The sequence below is a fragment of the Triplophysa dalaica genome, chromosome 11 (genome assembly GCF_015846415.1).
Source record: "Triplophysa dalaica isolate WHDGS20190420 chromosome 11, ASM1584641v1, whole genome shotgun sequence".
In the NCBI taxonomy this organism is placed as follows: domain Eukaryota; kingdom Metazoa; phylum Chordata; class Actinopteri; order Cypriniformes; family Nemacheilidae; genus Triplophysa; species Triplophysa dalaica.
Genome location: NC_079552.1, coordinates 4,874,963 through 4,890,739, shown reverse-complemented (window position 1 = coordinate 4,890,739; position 15,777 = coordinate 4,874,963). Strand labels below are relative to the sequence as shown.

The 15,777-nt window shown below is 37.1% G+C and overlaps 1 protein-coding gene across 7 annotated transcripts in view; it reads left to right on the top strand.

The window, feature by feature from the left end:
- Window positions 1–15,777, top strand: part of adgrb3 (adhesion G protein-coupled receptor B3) — a 154,999-nt gene that overhangs the window by 74,850 nt on the left and 64,372 nt on the right. For 5 of the 7 annotated variants that reach the window (XM_056760873.1, XM_056760876.1, XM_056760874.1 and 2 more), the window contains 4 exons: window positions 3,938–4,048; window positions 6,575–6,736; window positions 9,489–9,653; window positions 14,069–14,233. In XM_056760873.1, coding sequence (XP_056616851.1) covers window positions 3,938–4,048; window positions 6,575–6,736; window positions 9,489–9,653; window positions 14,069–14,233 — 603 coding nt within the window. The remainder of the gene's footprint in view (window positions 1–3,937; window positions 4,049–6,574; window positions 6,737–9,488; window positions 9,654–14,068; window positions 14,234–15,777) is intronic. The other 2 variants (XM_056760877.1, XM_056760875.1) reach the window with 1 other exon arrangement.

The following is a 15,777-nucleotide window of genomic DNA, read 5'->3' as shown; positions in this document are numbered from 1 at the left end:
TCACTCTGTATCAAGACCAAAACAGATTCCGAAGTACAAGCATATAAATGAATAAAATACATTAAAATTCAGATATATGTATGAACAAAGTGCATTGATCGCTATTGGAGTTAGTGCTAATGTAATCTATTAAAGGTTGTTTAAAGCTTTTTTGTCACACGCATTTGACTTCTTTATTGTTTCATGTTTGTCTCCAATAAATGATTGGATTTTTTAATTATAAAAAAATAATTAAAAAAATAATGAATGGTAAAAGAGAATTATTGTTAGAAAATTACATTTAAGTATAATAAAAATATATCTAAACTTATTATAATACTAATAATTGTAAATACTATTGTATAAAAAACAATTTTAGTATTTATACTAGTATTAAATATTAAAAATAAAAACATGAATTAGATGTTTTGCAAATGTATGACTGAAATTGTAACTGCAGTTTTGCCATTCAATATTTTTTTTCTGTGTACTTTAAACCTTTGCAGCCCTAAAATCAAATATTTATTAAATAATTAGTTAATTTAATTTAGAAGTTTAGAAGAACTTTTCAATTAATGATTACTGATTTTTCCCCTCATATTTTTTATAGTCTGCGAGACCTTTTTATGAACCTCTATTTTTATATTGTAGCTATGAATTTAGTTGAATTTATTAGCAAGACAGAAAACTGAATTCTTGGTAATGCTTGTATATCCACTCGCGGACATTGTTAGTTCAAAGAAACTAGGGAGTGTAATTTCCAAAATTCCTGTGCCCGTAGTTATAAAAACAACCTGAAGTGCTGTTAGTAATGAGCAGTTGTGTTTCATCTAGTGCCCTGTTAGATGGACTCTCACAAAGCAGAGGTTTTATGTGCCGTGCTCTTCACAGATACATTCACACATCACAGATGGCTAGTTCACAGTGTTCGCCGGCGTCTCTCGTTTCAGTGTTGTGGATGCATTTGATGAGCTCTTTATCTGTTTGCTCTTGTATGTGGATTGGGTTTGGTGATTTTAACCCCTGACCTCAGCTGTGCTAAGTAGCATCTCTTCTTTTGTCTGTATCAACACTCAGAGCTTGTGAAGTACAATGTTGCCAAACTGTCCTCAGATTTTCAAAAGAGATTCATTAGTGAAGCTATCTTTAGACTAGATGCTAATGTTTGTATAAACACACAGTCAAACTAGCAAAAGCCTGATTTCTTAATCTTAATCTTCTTAATTCCTGATAAAAACAAATACCTTTAGGCAGAGATTGTGAGATTTAAAATGTCAGGTCTTAACCTTTGACCAAGGTGTTTATCTATTTTAATGTAGTGCAATAAGAAAGTTGACTTTAAATATTTAAATCAACAAAACACATCTAATATTTGACATATTTATATATAATTATATAAATATATATTCTTACTTATATTCTTCCTTTTCATTGTCCACGGTGGTAAGAGCATCATTTCTCTCACATTTATAAATAATTAATCCTTTTTAAATAGTCTTTTCTTATTTTAGGTCTTTTTATTATTATTTTCTCTCTACCTCCCTTGCCTCACTGTTGTCATGGTAACTTGCTATTGTAGAGATTATGCTAGAGGATTCATTAGGTTTCTGTCGAGAGTTTGTGATTCTCCCATTGAACAATTCAGACTCAATCAATGTAGCCCGCTATAGTTTACTGTCTCTGATGGGAACATTACTCTATAATCATATGGATGTATTCTCCCCAATACTGAAGGATATTGCCTATTATCCAGAAAGATTTAATTTGCCATCTCTGAGGAAAATAGCAACTTAGAATAGCCTGAAACTCTAAAATGTACAAAGTGATATTTTCCAGCGGAACGTATAAAAAATTATTCAAAATCCTACAGTTAATTTCTCAAAAATGTACATATATTATTTAAAGTTATTTATTGAAAAATATATTTAATTGTTTTAAATATGTGTTCAAAAGTATATAGTTATCCAATTTTATTTAATTCAAGTGGAATAAGAATGAGAACACAAAAAGTAAAATCAGAAAAGTCGCATGCTATTAGAAATTTGTTATACGAAGTGTCAGCTCAGACGTAGTTTTTGAATGAATAAACTTCTTGAATCAATCACGAAGCGTCCTCACGTGTAGGTTGCTTTGGAAAAAACAATAAATATGTAAATAATTATGTACGAATTAAGCCAAATTTATAATCAGTTTATTATAAAAAAATACACTATTCGTATAAGAAATAATTAATAATATATAATAACTATAATATAACATAATAATAAAGAAATCTGCCATCATTTACTCACACCCTCTCAAAAACAACATTTATGTAATTTAAAGGCACCATATTGAATTTAATTCAACAATGTCTTAGATGATGGTCTGTTCCTCACACCAAGCTATCGTACATTTTCATTTTCAAGCTATCGTGCTTTTTTGTCCTATTGGAAAGTTGACAGCGCTCGTCCCCTCTTTCATTAAATGAAATAGGTCCAGGACATTCAACAAAATACCATCTTTTGAATACCCCAGAGGAAAGCCGTGGTTCGGAACGACATGCGGGTGAGTAAGTGATGACAGAAATCTAATTTTTCATTGAACTGTTCTGTAGCTTAGAACATGAGAAAGTGATCAGGTAGAGTATCCTCAAGCATTCCTGCATGCAGTCAAAAAAATTCAGGTGGGCTCGGGAGACCCCTCTGCCACCAACACTAGCAGATTTATACATTGTAGCGCATTGGCGGTTGTATAACTACAATATGTTTTGTGGGCATTGACAAGGCAGTACCAGGTGTGGTTTTATTTATTATGAGTGTACTGGGCCATACCGGGTCAAGGACAGAACCGTAAAGTGTTTATGACCAAATGGCTCTTGGAGCCCCGGGCCTGAAATCTCTCATAACTGCATTATATTCAGAGTGGCTCACGAATACACAGCACACGTACTGTACAAGGACTTCGACCTCAAGCCTTTGCATCTGTTAAGTTCCAGTTCTGGCATGTTATTTCTTGCTATTGTTGTAATTTCTATTCGTAGGGTGGAAATCACTGTGTGGACATGAATTAGACTCAACCAAAAGCGGTATTTTTCTCTCACATCTACATTGTAATTCCCAATTAGCAATGGAGGCATGGCTGTGTATTGCTTTTGATCTGTTTCGGCCCCATCTATGAGCTTAGACATGACCCCAAGTGACCCATAGAGATACAGCAAAGAAGAGTGACCCGAGGAGGGGTTAACAATCTCTACATTTGTACACACAAATGAATCAAGCATGATAAAAACAAAGCCAAATTAGCCATGTTTTTGAGGCAAAATGGAGCATAATTAATCCAGAATGAACGAAGCATTTGTAAAATAATTCATCTTTCGATATTCCGTTAGATATAACCGCACATAATTCCTTTACTAATTCTGGGTCTTAACTAACAAATTATTCCAGAAGCCTGGATCTGTTGCTGACACTGTGGATCAATCTAGCATGTCCATGACACCACGCCACACTCCCCTTCCTTCCCTCCCTCCAACCAACCCTCGCCACCCCCTACCCTTCCTCTGTGGCTTTCAGATGGCTTACACATTTTCCTTTTTGGTTTTTATCCTTTGGTTTTTTGTTTATCCGGCCGGGAGGGGAGGGCTTGGGAGATTAAATCCAAGCGTCTTGTAAAAAAAATGAATCCAAGTTGATTTTGCATGTGTTTCTATGTGTCATATAGCTGTGCTTCTTCGCTCAATTAATACTCCCAGCTCAACACTGATAAAGCGTTCTGTGCACTGTTCTTTGCTTTCCTTTAAACGATAAAGATAAAAGGCAAGAAAGTTGTCCATGTGTGATTTCCTTTAGCCATGTACTGCCGAGGGACTCTGCATTCTGTCAGAAATGTGCTAAGCTCTTTAATTTCCTTTTCTCTCTCTCTTTCTCAAGATTTTGTATCCAAGCCTAGTTTTCATGAACCTCTATTCTGTCCCTAGAATATGGAATGATCGGAGAACATACTGTTAAAAGTCAGCGACCGAGATCAGTACTTGACACAAAGAACCTACAGGAGCGAGATGAGTCTGCTAAATTTATGGCACAAACTGGTAATTCAATAGTTATGCTTCTTTCCTTTCCTATGTAAACTAAACTTAATTTTCATCTTAAGTCACTCGCATGCTCTTTTATGTACTGCACCTTTAAGTGACAATGTTTATTTATCATATTTATTTTCTCCCTCTATCACCATATTAATACGGTGAGGAAAAACAGCCGCAAGACAGGCAGAATTGGCCACCTCTGCATACTGACAGAATACATGATTGGAATTTCAGCTTTCAATTTGTGTTGCTCTGACAGAAAATGTTATCCACTAAAAGCGGTAAATAGACCCAAGACTTTGTAGTAATAAATCAAAGATTCAAGGAGAGAGACAAACAATGTCAGACACAATGATATAGAGAAATTTGTCAGATGATGTTAAAATGTTTAGAGCCAAAATAACCCTGATTTACAGAGTGCCGAATTATTTACATTATAAAATATACATAATATGAAATTGTTGCTTAATGATCCTTGGTAACACTTTACAATGATGTTCTAACATTAGTTAATGGTACCATGAACTAACAATTACCAGTTTCTTATAGCATTTCTTGATCATTGTTAAAGATTTATAAAATATTTTAATATGTATCAGTATATGTGAATCAATGTTAATAAATGCTAGATTATGTTTTGATCGTGTTACTTGATGAATGATGTATTGTAACGTGTTACCAGGTTTTGCCTTTTTCGTTTGCACTATATTCCCTGTTTTCTTTTGAATTCCTGCATGTACTGTAGATGATTGACAGCTATTTTGGGGAGGGGCTTTAAGCAGCCATCTTATTTTTTCACCTTTTGTGTAGCACTTGCTATCATTTGATTTGCAAGTCATTGTGCATCACTAAACCTTAACAACCTTGTTTCCATTCCAACCGGTTTCTGTCTCTTTGAATGTCCATTTCTTCATTTCTGTTTATGCGAAATGCGAACAGAATGTCATTCATCCTGCATTTAGTTTCTTGTTTTCAGATTGTCTGAGTTAACGTATCACTTCATCCACAGTTGATCCACCTTTCAATCCAATCTAAATCCTAAAGATGATAGGAAGTTGTCGTAAACCCATGTGCTAAAGGCAGGCCGGTAGATTCTCTGGAAAGTTAGTACAAACTAAAACTGATTATCCTTTTCCAGAGGATATCATTTATTATAAAATATGCCCTTCAGAATTTCAATCCGTGTTTTGGCTTCAACGCTGAAAAACAAAAGCTAATTATATCCTTTATATGTTGATCGCTGTTATAATCTTTTTCAAAAGAAAAAATGAAGCCATTAAAGGTCTCAATCCAACATTTTTTCCCTTGTCATGCTATCACTTTATCCAGCATCACATGGCAATTGGATTGTTATATTGTGACTTGTTAAAGTTTGGTTTGGCCGTGCAGTTGCTCATTGGGAATTACAGCTGTGCCAGAGTTCAATTTCTAGCCTAAAGATATAAAAGCACCACGTTTGTTTTTAGGTGTAAGCCAGAAAGCAGTCTATGCTTTTAAACCGACTATAAACTTTGCAATCATGTATTCTTACACCATCCAACAATGGCGATGATAAAATTCACATTATAGTTAGGAAAATTATAAGGTTTCCAGCTAAGAGCTTTGATTGTTTGAATTCGACATAGAAGTTGTGCGTTCGACCTTTCTGTAAATTGCTGTGATCTGCCTAAAACGCTGGGGGGGAAATGCACCCCTGCCAATTTCTTTCTCTAATTCTAATTGATTATGCCTGAAAGAGAAAAGAGTTCAAGTCAGAGGTCTCTTCTGCTGTGGAACTGTAGTCAGTAGAAAACTAACTCCCATCAAAAGGTCATTCTAACTTTTTAAAGCCATGTTTGCATGAATTCTGCATTGTTTATCATATTTTATATATTTACTTCATCTATTAATTTCGTTTGCCTTTGTTTTCTTTCAGTTTGTTCCATCAAGTTGGTTGCATGCTTTATATGAAAATATAAATATGAAGCCTTAGTGTTTTAAAAATGCTAGTTAAAGCTCCCATTATGATACAGGGTGGCCACATAGTAACATTGATATGATCCTGCTTTGAATATGTTCTAGTGTACAATTATTTAGAATTGCTTCCCATCACTATCAAATCATTTCCCTTCTACTCAGGTCTTATTTTGATCAAAAACCTAATATAAATATTGTATGTGGGCCACTAACAAATCATGCATATTTCTATCTTCCAGAACAGAATTGCTCAACTGTTCTCCCGGAGGTGATGCAAAATTTGGCTTTAACCCTCATCAAAGACATGTCAAGATTGACTTGTGTTTGAAACTGAGACCTCCAGTAGCACAAGTGAGCACTACTGGCACCTTTCCTCCAACTGAACGTCATTCAGACAGGATCATATCTAAAATCACGCTCCCTCGTGACTCCGTCCCACATCGGCCCCCCTTTAATATTTTACAGTGGCCTCTTGTGTTAATTAGCGAGGCCCTTAATGCTCCTACTGGCTCCGACCCCTCGGGGTGTCACATGACCATTTTACTGCTTTTAACTGGTGTCACCCTTCTCCTACAGGTGACCCTGGTGCTGAGGAGTGGTCCCAGTGGAGCTCTTGCTCAGTTACATGCGGTCAAGGGTCGCAGGTGCGAACAAGAACGTGTGTCTCACCTTATGGATCACACTGCAGCGGCCCTTTAAGAGAATCCAGGGTGTGCAATAACACTGCCCCCTGCCCAGGTAGTGTTAGCCCAGGCTCTGGACTCTCCCTCAGTGTCTGTAATGTATCTTTCATCTCTCAGGGCAGAGAATCTTTCTTTTATTTATCGTTTTGTTTGTTGTCATTGCTTCAAATTGTTTTATTTTTATGTTGGATGTTTTTCTTTTTATCCTCCTTATTATTTATTCTTGTGTCTGCTCTGATTCACATTTTCCTCTCGTTTATTTTGTCATTTATCTTGCCACGGGTTCGTTTTTATGTTGTTCCATAAATTTTCTCATTCGCATTTCCTTCACCGTTCACTATTCTCCATGTGTGACCCAGCCGAGCTTTGTGTCTTTTTCCTGCTGAGACACAAAGCTAGATTTTATGTCAGAAGCGTTCTTCTGGCGCCGGAAAAAATGTTCCCGAGTGAAAGTCCCGTGTGGACGAAAGCGACCCGAATTAGCCTCTGGTTTTAAAATCTTTAATTACTATAAACTTTAATTGTTAATTCTTAGAGGTGCCGTCTTGATAGAGCTGGGTTCAATGATACGCCAAGTGCGCCGAACCTGCTGTCACAAGCTAACTGGGTTTTTGTCTCAAGTTAAACAACGTTAAGGTAGAACTTTTTCTTTTTTTCTTCATCATGAGTTGTAAAAATGCTGCTCAGCTCTTTTAGGACTTTTGGTATCGATAAATTAATGCTGTTTACACATCACCTCAGCTGCATTGAACTTATGTCATGAGCTAACTGGATTTTTATTTTAAGCAAAAGGGCATGAAGAGAGACTTGTTTTGTTTAGACCATTAGCTTTAAAAATGGCAATTCAGCTGTTTTAAGACTTTTTGTAAGGCTAAATCGATGTGGTTTACACAGTTGGAGGTATACAGCGTTTTCTTATACCTTTGAAGAATATATAGATGTTCACATTTATAGGTCAGTTGTTCTTGTTAGCATTGGTAGGTTAAACCGGTAAGTTTAGCTCTCTCTCTTCTCTCCTCTCTCTCTCTCTCTCTCTCTCTCTCTCTAACAAATATAAATAAAGTGATTATGAATTGGAAGAATCTGTAAAAACTGCTAATCATCTTTTTAAATGGGCTTGCTATACAGATAAGAAAGATAGTGTTCACATTTCCATAAACTGAAAAATTTCTTTCAATGCAAAATCTTCACCATTAAAGCAGCTCAGATCTGGTGTTGAAAAAGCCTCGTAGGCACATTTAAATGACATGAGGCCGGACCGCCTGGCCGGAGCTTAAAGGAGGAAAACTAAGACCCTTGAATGCTCAAATCAAACCATTTCTTTTCTCTCTGGACTTTCTTGGACGGCATCCTAATTCATCAAAACACAACTTTTATTTTGAGGGCAGTTCTGGTCAAATCGCTGTGTAATGCAGCACAAAAACGATGTTAGATAAATAAACTATTAACTTGTAGAATAGTCGTTAATGCATTGTGTTTTATGAGTGGACATTCATATATCTGACATTTATTTGAAATTAAACTCAGTATGTACATCATTACAGCCGATAATCCCAGTTTGTTAAAGCAGGTGTACTGGTTTTCGTGAAAGGTCAGAAATGGTCTTTTATTCCATTGATTACCAACTAAAAAAGAATGTTGTTAGCACTTTGTCTAACGTTTTCTAAAAGTTCTCTCAAAGTTGTCAAAAACTTTTTGTTGTAACGCTAAAAGAGATGTCATTGTGAAATGTCGTCAAAATGTTTATTACTCTTAAGTTGTTCGTAGAAGGTTTAAAACCTTGAAATAAGGTTTGTTTAACGTTAGATAAATGTTTTAGGACATATTTTTTCAACTGGTTTGCTTCAGAGCCCAGATTCGACTTAAGACATCAGGTGGTGACCTAACGTAGTTACAATATTTATCATACAAAAATGTTAATTGCCTTTCGCCAGTTTTGTCCCAAGATACTGTTGCATTTAATTAGACTTACATCCTTTGACATCGAAAGCAACGATATAAAACACTTTTTCTCCTCTTCTTTAAAACTTAATGACCCTTTTTATTTTACTCTCCTAACAACGCAGTTGACTTATATTATTTGCCTTAGCATTGTTTTTTTCTGCAGAACAGATGTGCAGACCCAATTTTAAATAGCGCCTCACCCGTTTAACCCCACTGGTCCGGTCCATTCATTTACCTGTAATAGCAAGTAAAAAATGGCCCAGAAGGTGTTTGTTTGCCTAATCTTATATCTCCATATAAGATGTGAATCCAATGGATAAAAAGGTTAGCTTTTTGGAAATGCCTGTGCTCATGAGTGCTTCGGCGAGAGTTTGTGTTTAATTAATGCTCTTTGAGTGGGATTGGAGTTTTCATTATACAGTAAGAGCATTAGAGAAGGGGATTTGACGTTCGGAGGGGGGGGGTGCCCGCCGGTCTTGACACTGATGACTGGATTAAACTGGAGTGCACGCGCGAAACACACACCTGGGACTCCGATAAGGGCGCGGAGAGAGCCGAGACCAATTCGGCGAGGCTGCACGCCCTCCTGGTGCGTCTTTTATCACGCAGAGACAAAAGAGTGGCGTCGGTGCTGCGTACGGGGGCAGAGCGGCATGCGATCGGGAAGGTAAATCGTGAAGGAAAGGAGAACCGATGCAGTTGTTTAGATGCATTGCCGTGCCGGAACAGCTGCTGATAAACGGGCTCATTGAGTCGATGCTGGAAGTGTTTCTCTGCTGCGCTTGAGTGATGGTATGTGTGTGTGGGTGCGTGATGTTGGCGGCGTGCGTGCGTGCGTCTTAACTCTTCTCCTCTGTTGGCAGTGCACGGCGTGTGGGAGGAGTGGTCCCCGTGGAGCCTCTGCTCTTTCACCTGCGGGCGGGGTCATCGCACCCGCACTCGGATGTGCACTCCGCCCCAGCACGGAGGAAGGGCGTGCGACGGACCCGAGACCCAAAGCAAGCTCTGCAACATTGCTCTCTGCCCAGGTGTGTCTGCTTAAATGATTTTGCTGTTCTATTCTCCAGTCTACATCCAACATTTCCCCGTTCCCTCTGGCTTTTTTCTAGCCACTCTCCATCCTAACCGTAATCAATTTTGCTGTAAATTGAAGACCACTCCACTAATTTGGATGCGGTTGCGAGCCACTGTCCTCCGAGAATGATTCAGTGGAATTAGGCCTGACACGGAAGCCCCTCCATGTTTGATCCCGTCTATAAAGAATCAAAGCTCATCTCGCATTGAGGTGGCTCCGGGGAGTAAGCAGCAGCTGCCAGTGGTGAAACATTACAGGATCAATTACAGAATGGTTTATTGCGTGGCACAGATAGGGAACGGATACGCTCGCGAGGCCTCTTGGCATGTTGAAAGCAACCACGAGCCGTGTGCAAAACCCAAAGGCACCGCTTCAGACTCAACACATCGCGGCTAAACTGAATTCACAAAAACACTGTGAATGATAGGCACTTTATCCATGATTTCGTTTCTGTGCGCTGAAACTGTTTCAGTAAATAACTGATTGTACAATCTTGGGCAGCTTTGTTAGCCCGCTGCTTTAAAAGCCCCGGCCCATTCAGCAGAAAAAAGAAGGCAATTATCCTCTTTTTTGCACCTTTGTGTTTTGTTTTATTGCATCTGCTTACCCTGTGCATATTACGTTTTGCCAAATTCCGGTTTGCATATTTTGGTCCGATGCTTTTAGAGTTGACCTCAGAGCTCGAGTATGATTAAATAGCCCATTTTCACCATTTGCAAGAAATTTCGACACGGTTGAGATTGGAGGCGTTTTGTCATGCATTATGGAGAATATTCGGTACAAGACTAGCTTTACCAGGCTACGTAGGCTAGCTGGCAGCCTATCTCAGTAACTTAGGTTGATTTAGATTCTTTTCACAGGGTTAATAGGGTTATTCTGCCTGATAGGAGCCCTAATTCAAAATATACGTGGTCGCTCTCTTTTCTACAGTCCTGAATCTGATTACATTCTGTACATGTGTGTTCTAAAAATGTTGTTTTATTTCTAATGCTGTACTGAAATTAAATAAAGCAAGTTTTCCATATATGAGAAGGTGAACCTTAGAGGTAAAGTATGTAATTTCCTTGTCGCTATCGACATCACACCGCATTGTAAAAAATAATTCGATTTTTGGATTTCTTTAAGAAAGTGTGTATGGTACAATTTGGCCAAACCGTTATATTTGAAGAGTTCATTTGCAAAAACGGATAACACTGAATTTTTTTGTAATATCAATCAAACAGCATTTGGGTTGTTTTTATTAAAGGCTGATTGCATCACATTCCTCATAAACAATTTTTTGTCATGCTGGTTGTAAATCTCTTCACATCCTGGAAGTATTGTGGTCAAATATTTTTCTTGAATTATATATCGTCTATGAAAGGCGTAGGACCAAAAACTTTCAACCAATAAAAACATTCTGGCCAAAGGTTTTGGCGAGAGCCATTGGTTGAGGACCTGTGTACATTTTCAACCAACGTATCAGTGCGCTCACGTCCGCTATGTCACAAACTCTGACGTAAAACAATTGTTTAGGTTCGTCACTACAGTAATGTTATTCACTTCGTACTGCAATGTTTTGTCACCGGTAAATGTGCCATGTGTCTTGCTATAGCGCTCTCCAACAGCTAACTAGTCTGTGCGCGTTCATGTGTTTTGGAGGAGGCGTGGCTTCAGACAGCGATTCCCATGGAGGGTGGGATCATGATTTCTGTGCTAGCAGGCTAAAGTTAGCTCCTTAACTTATAATGCCTATATGTAATAATATCTAAAAACAGAGCTTACTAGCTTCATAAAAGATAATAAAAACATAATTTTGGAGTTACCAGTTTTGCAAATAAATTCTTCATTTGCAATTTCTGCAAATATTGTGATAGCAATATAACAAACATTCAACATCCCATATTACTCCTGCTTAAAGAATAAAAAGACATAAAAAATATTTTAACTGCAGCTCAAAATAGCATTCACAGAAGCTACCAACGTGTTTTTTTGTCTTCAAATTAAGTCATGTTGTGCCCATTTAAGACTTCACACTCGGGTTAACTCTTTAAAAGCACTAACTTAGACCACCTACAGTGACTCTAGAGCTCTATTTGCAGTTCACTTTTAGCTGTTATAAAAGCATACAGTACATATTAAATTCACGCTGTTCGTTTTTTTGGAACCCAGTCAACTAAAATAATCTATATTACAAAGCTGGAATACTCAATTCTGATTGGTGAAATGGACCATCCAACAATTCGATATTCCTCAATATAACAAAATCATTTAATCAGTACTCATGGGTTTCAAATTAGAATATTAAAATAACTTAAAACATGTCATCTCATGTCAGTGTTTTATATCCAGTTCAGGGCTCGACATAAAGGACTGCCCGATGGCCCGGGGCCAGCATGGGAGATCCCCAGGCCAGTTGAGAAAACTGTCAGTTGCACGATGGGGCCAGTGCTGTATCGTCATGGGAAATTATAATTTCTACATTTTTAAGACTTGCCTATTTAAATATTTCCATGAAGATGCAAAAGAGGAATGGATGCGGTTCTCACGTGCTGTTTGAGATACGCGCGGGGCCCGGAAAGCCACATCAGACAATGCACAAAATACTGAATTGAGTTCTCTTTCATGTCTGCTTACACTTAATCAGACATATCGATACAAAATTATGCCAAAATGGCAATATTACCAATTATCCTTAAAAAAGTAATCAATTATGTCTCACGTGAAATAAATGCATGTGGAAACAATATGCTTGTGTTACATTAAATATTATCTCTGCATCTCTTAAAGGTGCAGCAGCATAATAAACGCCTCTGTTTTGTTCATCAAACAACAAAGAACAAAGAACATAGACAAAAAACACTCACTACTCTTCACTGATTAAATTTTAACTTTAGTAAGGTTTAATCAATATTAAATTGAATACAGTGAAGACTATAAAGTATACCTTAACTACTATTATTAGACCAACCTAAAACACCTGAAATGCGCTGATTATTTGTTTGTTTGCTTTATTACATTTATCTGTGCTATTGAACATACTTTAACATAATAGTAATACCTACTTAACAGTAGTTTAGCATGGCAATATACATTGTTGGGTAAGTTACTCTGAAAAGTAATTAATTACTAGTTACTTATTACATATTCAAAAGGGTAATTAGATTACTGTACACAGTACTGTCCCCAAAAAGTATTTAATTAGTTATCAATAATTGCTTTCTATATCTTACATCAACCTTGATTAGTTGTGATTAGAAGTGATTCAAGGATAGACATGAATCGGCTCTATTAATTCATTCAAATAAATACGATAAAACTAGATAAAGTATTATTTTTAACTGACCAAAGTTTAACAAATGTGAGAGGGATGCATTAAAGCCTATGTTTTATAGTTAGACTTAGAATTTTGATGTCATTTCCAATATTGTATATATTACACAGTATTTAGCCCAATTACAGAAGTGATTCAGAATTTGAAGTAACTGTAATTAAATTACAAAACATAATAGTAATCCTTTACTTTACTTTTTCAGGAGGAAAGCAATTATATTACTGTAACTAACTATAACTTAGAGGCTGTGTCTTCCGAGGCCTTTCTGCCGGTGTATGGCATGTTTTTTCATTGTTTTCTATTGAAACCCCGTTTTTTTATGAAAACGTGAGCATCTGGCGTTTTTTTCCGTGCTCGACCGGGCGCCCAGAGTTGAAAAATGCTCAACTTAGGGCAGAACGCTGTGCCTGCAGCAACCGTTTTCAGCCAAGCTCCTAGCGTTTTCAGCCGTGTAAAAGCGCCTCGGTGGACACAACCTCTTATTAAGTAGTACACCCAACAATGGTAATATATTTCTCTCTCAATTTATTTCACTCTCAAGCGACTTTAGGTTTTTTTTATAGAAAACGGTCAAAATTTAAGACAACGTGAAAGTAAGTCAAAGTAGCATGCTCTGCAGTGTTTTCTATGCAACTCGGGTGGAGCATGCACACAAACCGAGCCGCTCTGAGCCCGCTGGCATTTTCATTATATTTTAATTAGACCGATTATGGTATGGTTGCCAACTGTTCCGTATTAACTAGGACGTCCCATATTTTGTCCAAAATAAGAGCTTTGTGTATTATAGTAGGGAAAGATAAGAGGGTAAATAACCCCAGTAGCGAGGACATTGTTCTGCAGTGGCTAAGATTTGTCTGGGTGATTGGTTTTCACAAGCGCCACCCAATAAGATCGAAAGTCTAATAATCCGCTCTGAAACTTCTTTAATGTTTGCTTATAGGATATTTTGCGTGTTGTATTGTCCAGCCAGACTTGGGACACTTATTTTGTTCTCTCCGTCAAATTTTCTTCTCTCTCCCCGGATGCTTTTTTGGGTTTTGCATGGGCGGCCGCAGTGGACGGACAGTGGCAGGAGTGGAGCGCTTGGAGTGATTGCTCAGTGACCTGTTCCAACGGGACACAGCAGAGGAAGAGGCAATGCTCGGCAGCCGCACATGGAGGATCTGAGTGTAGAGGACACTGGGCAGAGAGCAGAGAATGCTCTAATCCTGAGTGTACAGGTATGACTTTGGTTTTATTCTGGATTTTATTAATGGAATAGTTCATCCCAAAATAATCTGTCATTGACTCATGTTAATACAAACTGAAAAGAAATCATAGTTGACAGCCTCAGTTCTGAATCATTTTCAGTACACAAGGGAAATGCCGCAGAATAGACCATTATATTGGTTTGGGATGACAAATTATAAAATTAAACTTAATAAACGTATTAAACCTCAAGTGCAATCTAAGATTTTTTTTTCATTTACTAAATTAAATTTGTATTATTTACTCATTTTAAGGAGGAGACATATAACATTACATCTTTCATTTACAGATTTATTTTGACCTCCAAGGTTTTTGCATATTGAAAAGTATGCAGTGGAATGTATGTTATTTGCTTCTAAGTTTCATGTATACTAGGAAAGGACAAAAAAAATTATATACATTACCACGTACAGTATTTTATGTAGCGAAATGCTTTGCTCAAAACTTGAAATAAAAAATCAGAAACACTAAGATTAAGAGAGAAGTATATACAAATATGTCTTTATAGCAGTGGTTCTCAAACGTTTTCCTTGTAAATTTCCCTTTGTGTAGAGTGCATTGCTTTGTGCCCCCCCCCGAAAAAGATTTATAATGTTAAACTTAAAAATGTAAATAAAACCAATAACATATTCAGTTAAACAATGCTGAAACATCTTCTTGGTTGGTGGGCTTATTTTTTTGTGTTTGATTGCATAACATTTATGAAAAATTTCAATATTTCATAAAAAGCCACAAAATCTGTGCCCCCCCGGATCCGTCTTTGTGCCTCCAGTTTGAGAACCTCTGCTTTATCGGGTACATGTATTTAAAAATTGTCTTCATACAGATACCCATGGCACTGTTAACCTTCATGTTTTAAAAAAAACAGGAAAATCATTGTTTCAGTTGTTTAAAACCTAAATTTATTTTATAGTTCTTATAGCGCAAATTTAAAATAAAGCCCCTGGTTGTATAGCATTTTCAGTAGATGACCTCAAAGGTAACAGCTAACAGACGTAAAAGCCACAAAACGATGATATTGACTTGGGGTCTTTATGGCACAGATTTGAACAGCAATCTTAGTCTAATACACTGCATGGTTTTTCAAGAGGTCTGTCATTGTGTCAGTCATTAGCCACAAGCCTTTGTTGATGATAGCCTATGGTGATGGTTTTGTGACTGTCTCACGAGGGCCCTGCTCAGTATGCCTGGCAGGTAGTTCTTTGATACACAGAGGCCTCTCAGCATGCTACTTTAAAACTGTGAGACTCTTGCTCTCCAAGGTTCATGATAACAGAGAGCCTCAGTTTGGAGTTTCAGTGTGAGACACTACAGTAGCATTAAATCTGAAATGTTTTGTTTATCATGAACTCTGACTTTCCATCTGCATTAATATTCATTATTGAAAACGTATTATTTGATGCACAATATATTAGATATTGTGTTTAGTTTTTTTTAACTAGAGATGCACCGATATATCGACCAATAACCGATATCGGTTGATAAAAGCAATTTATCGGTTGATAGTTTAAAAACA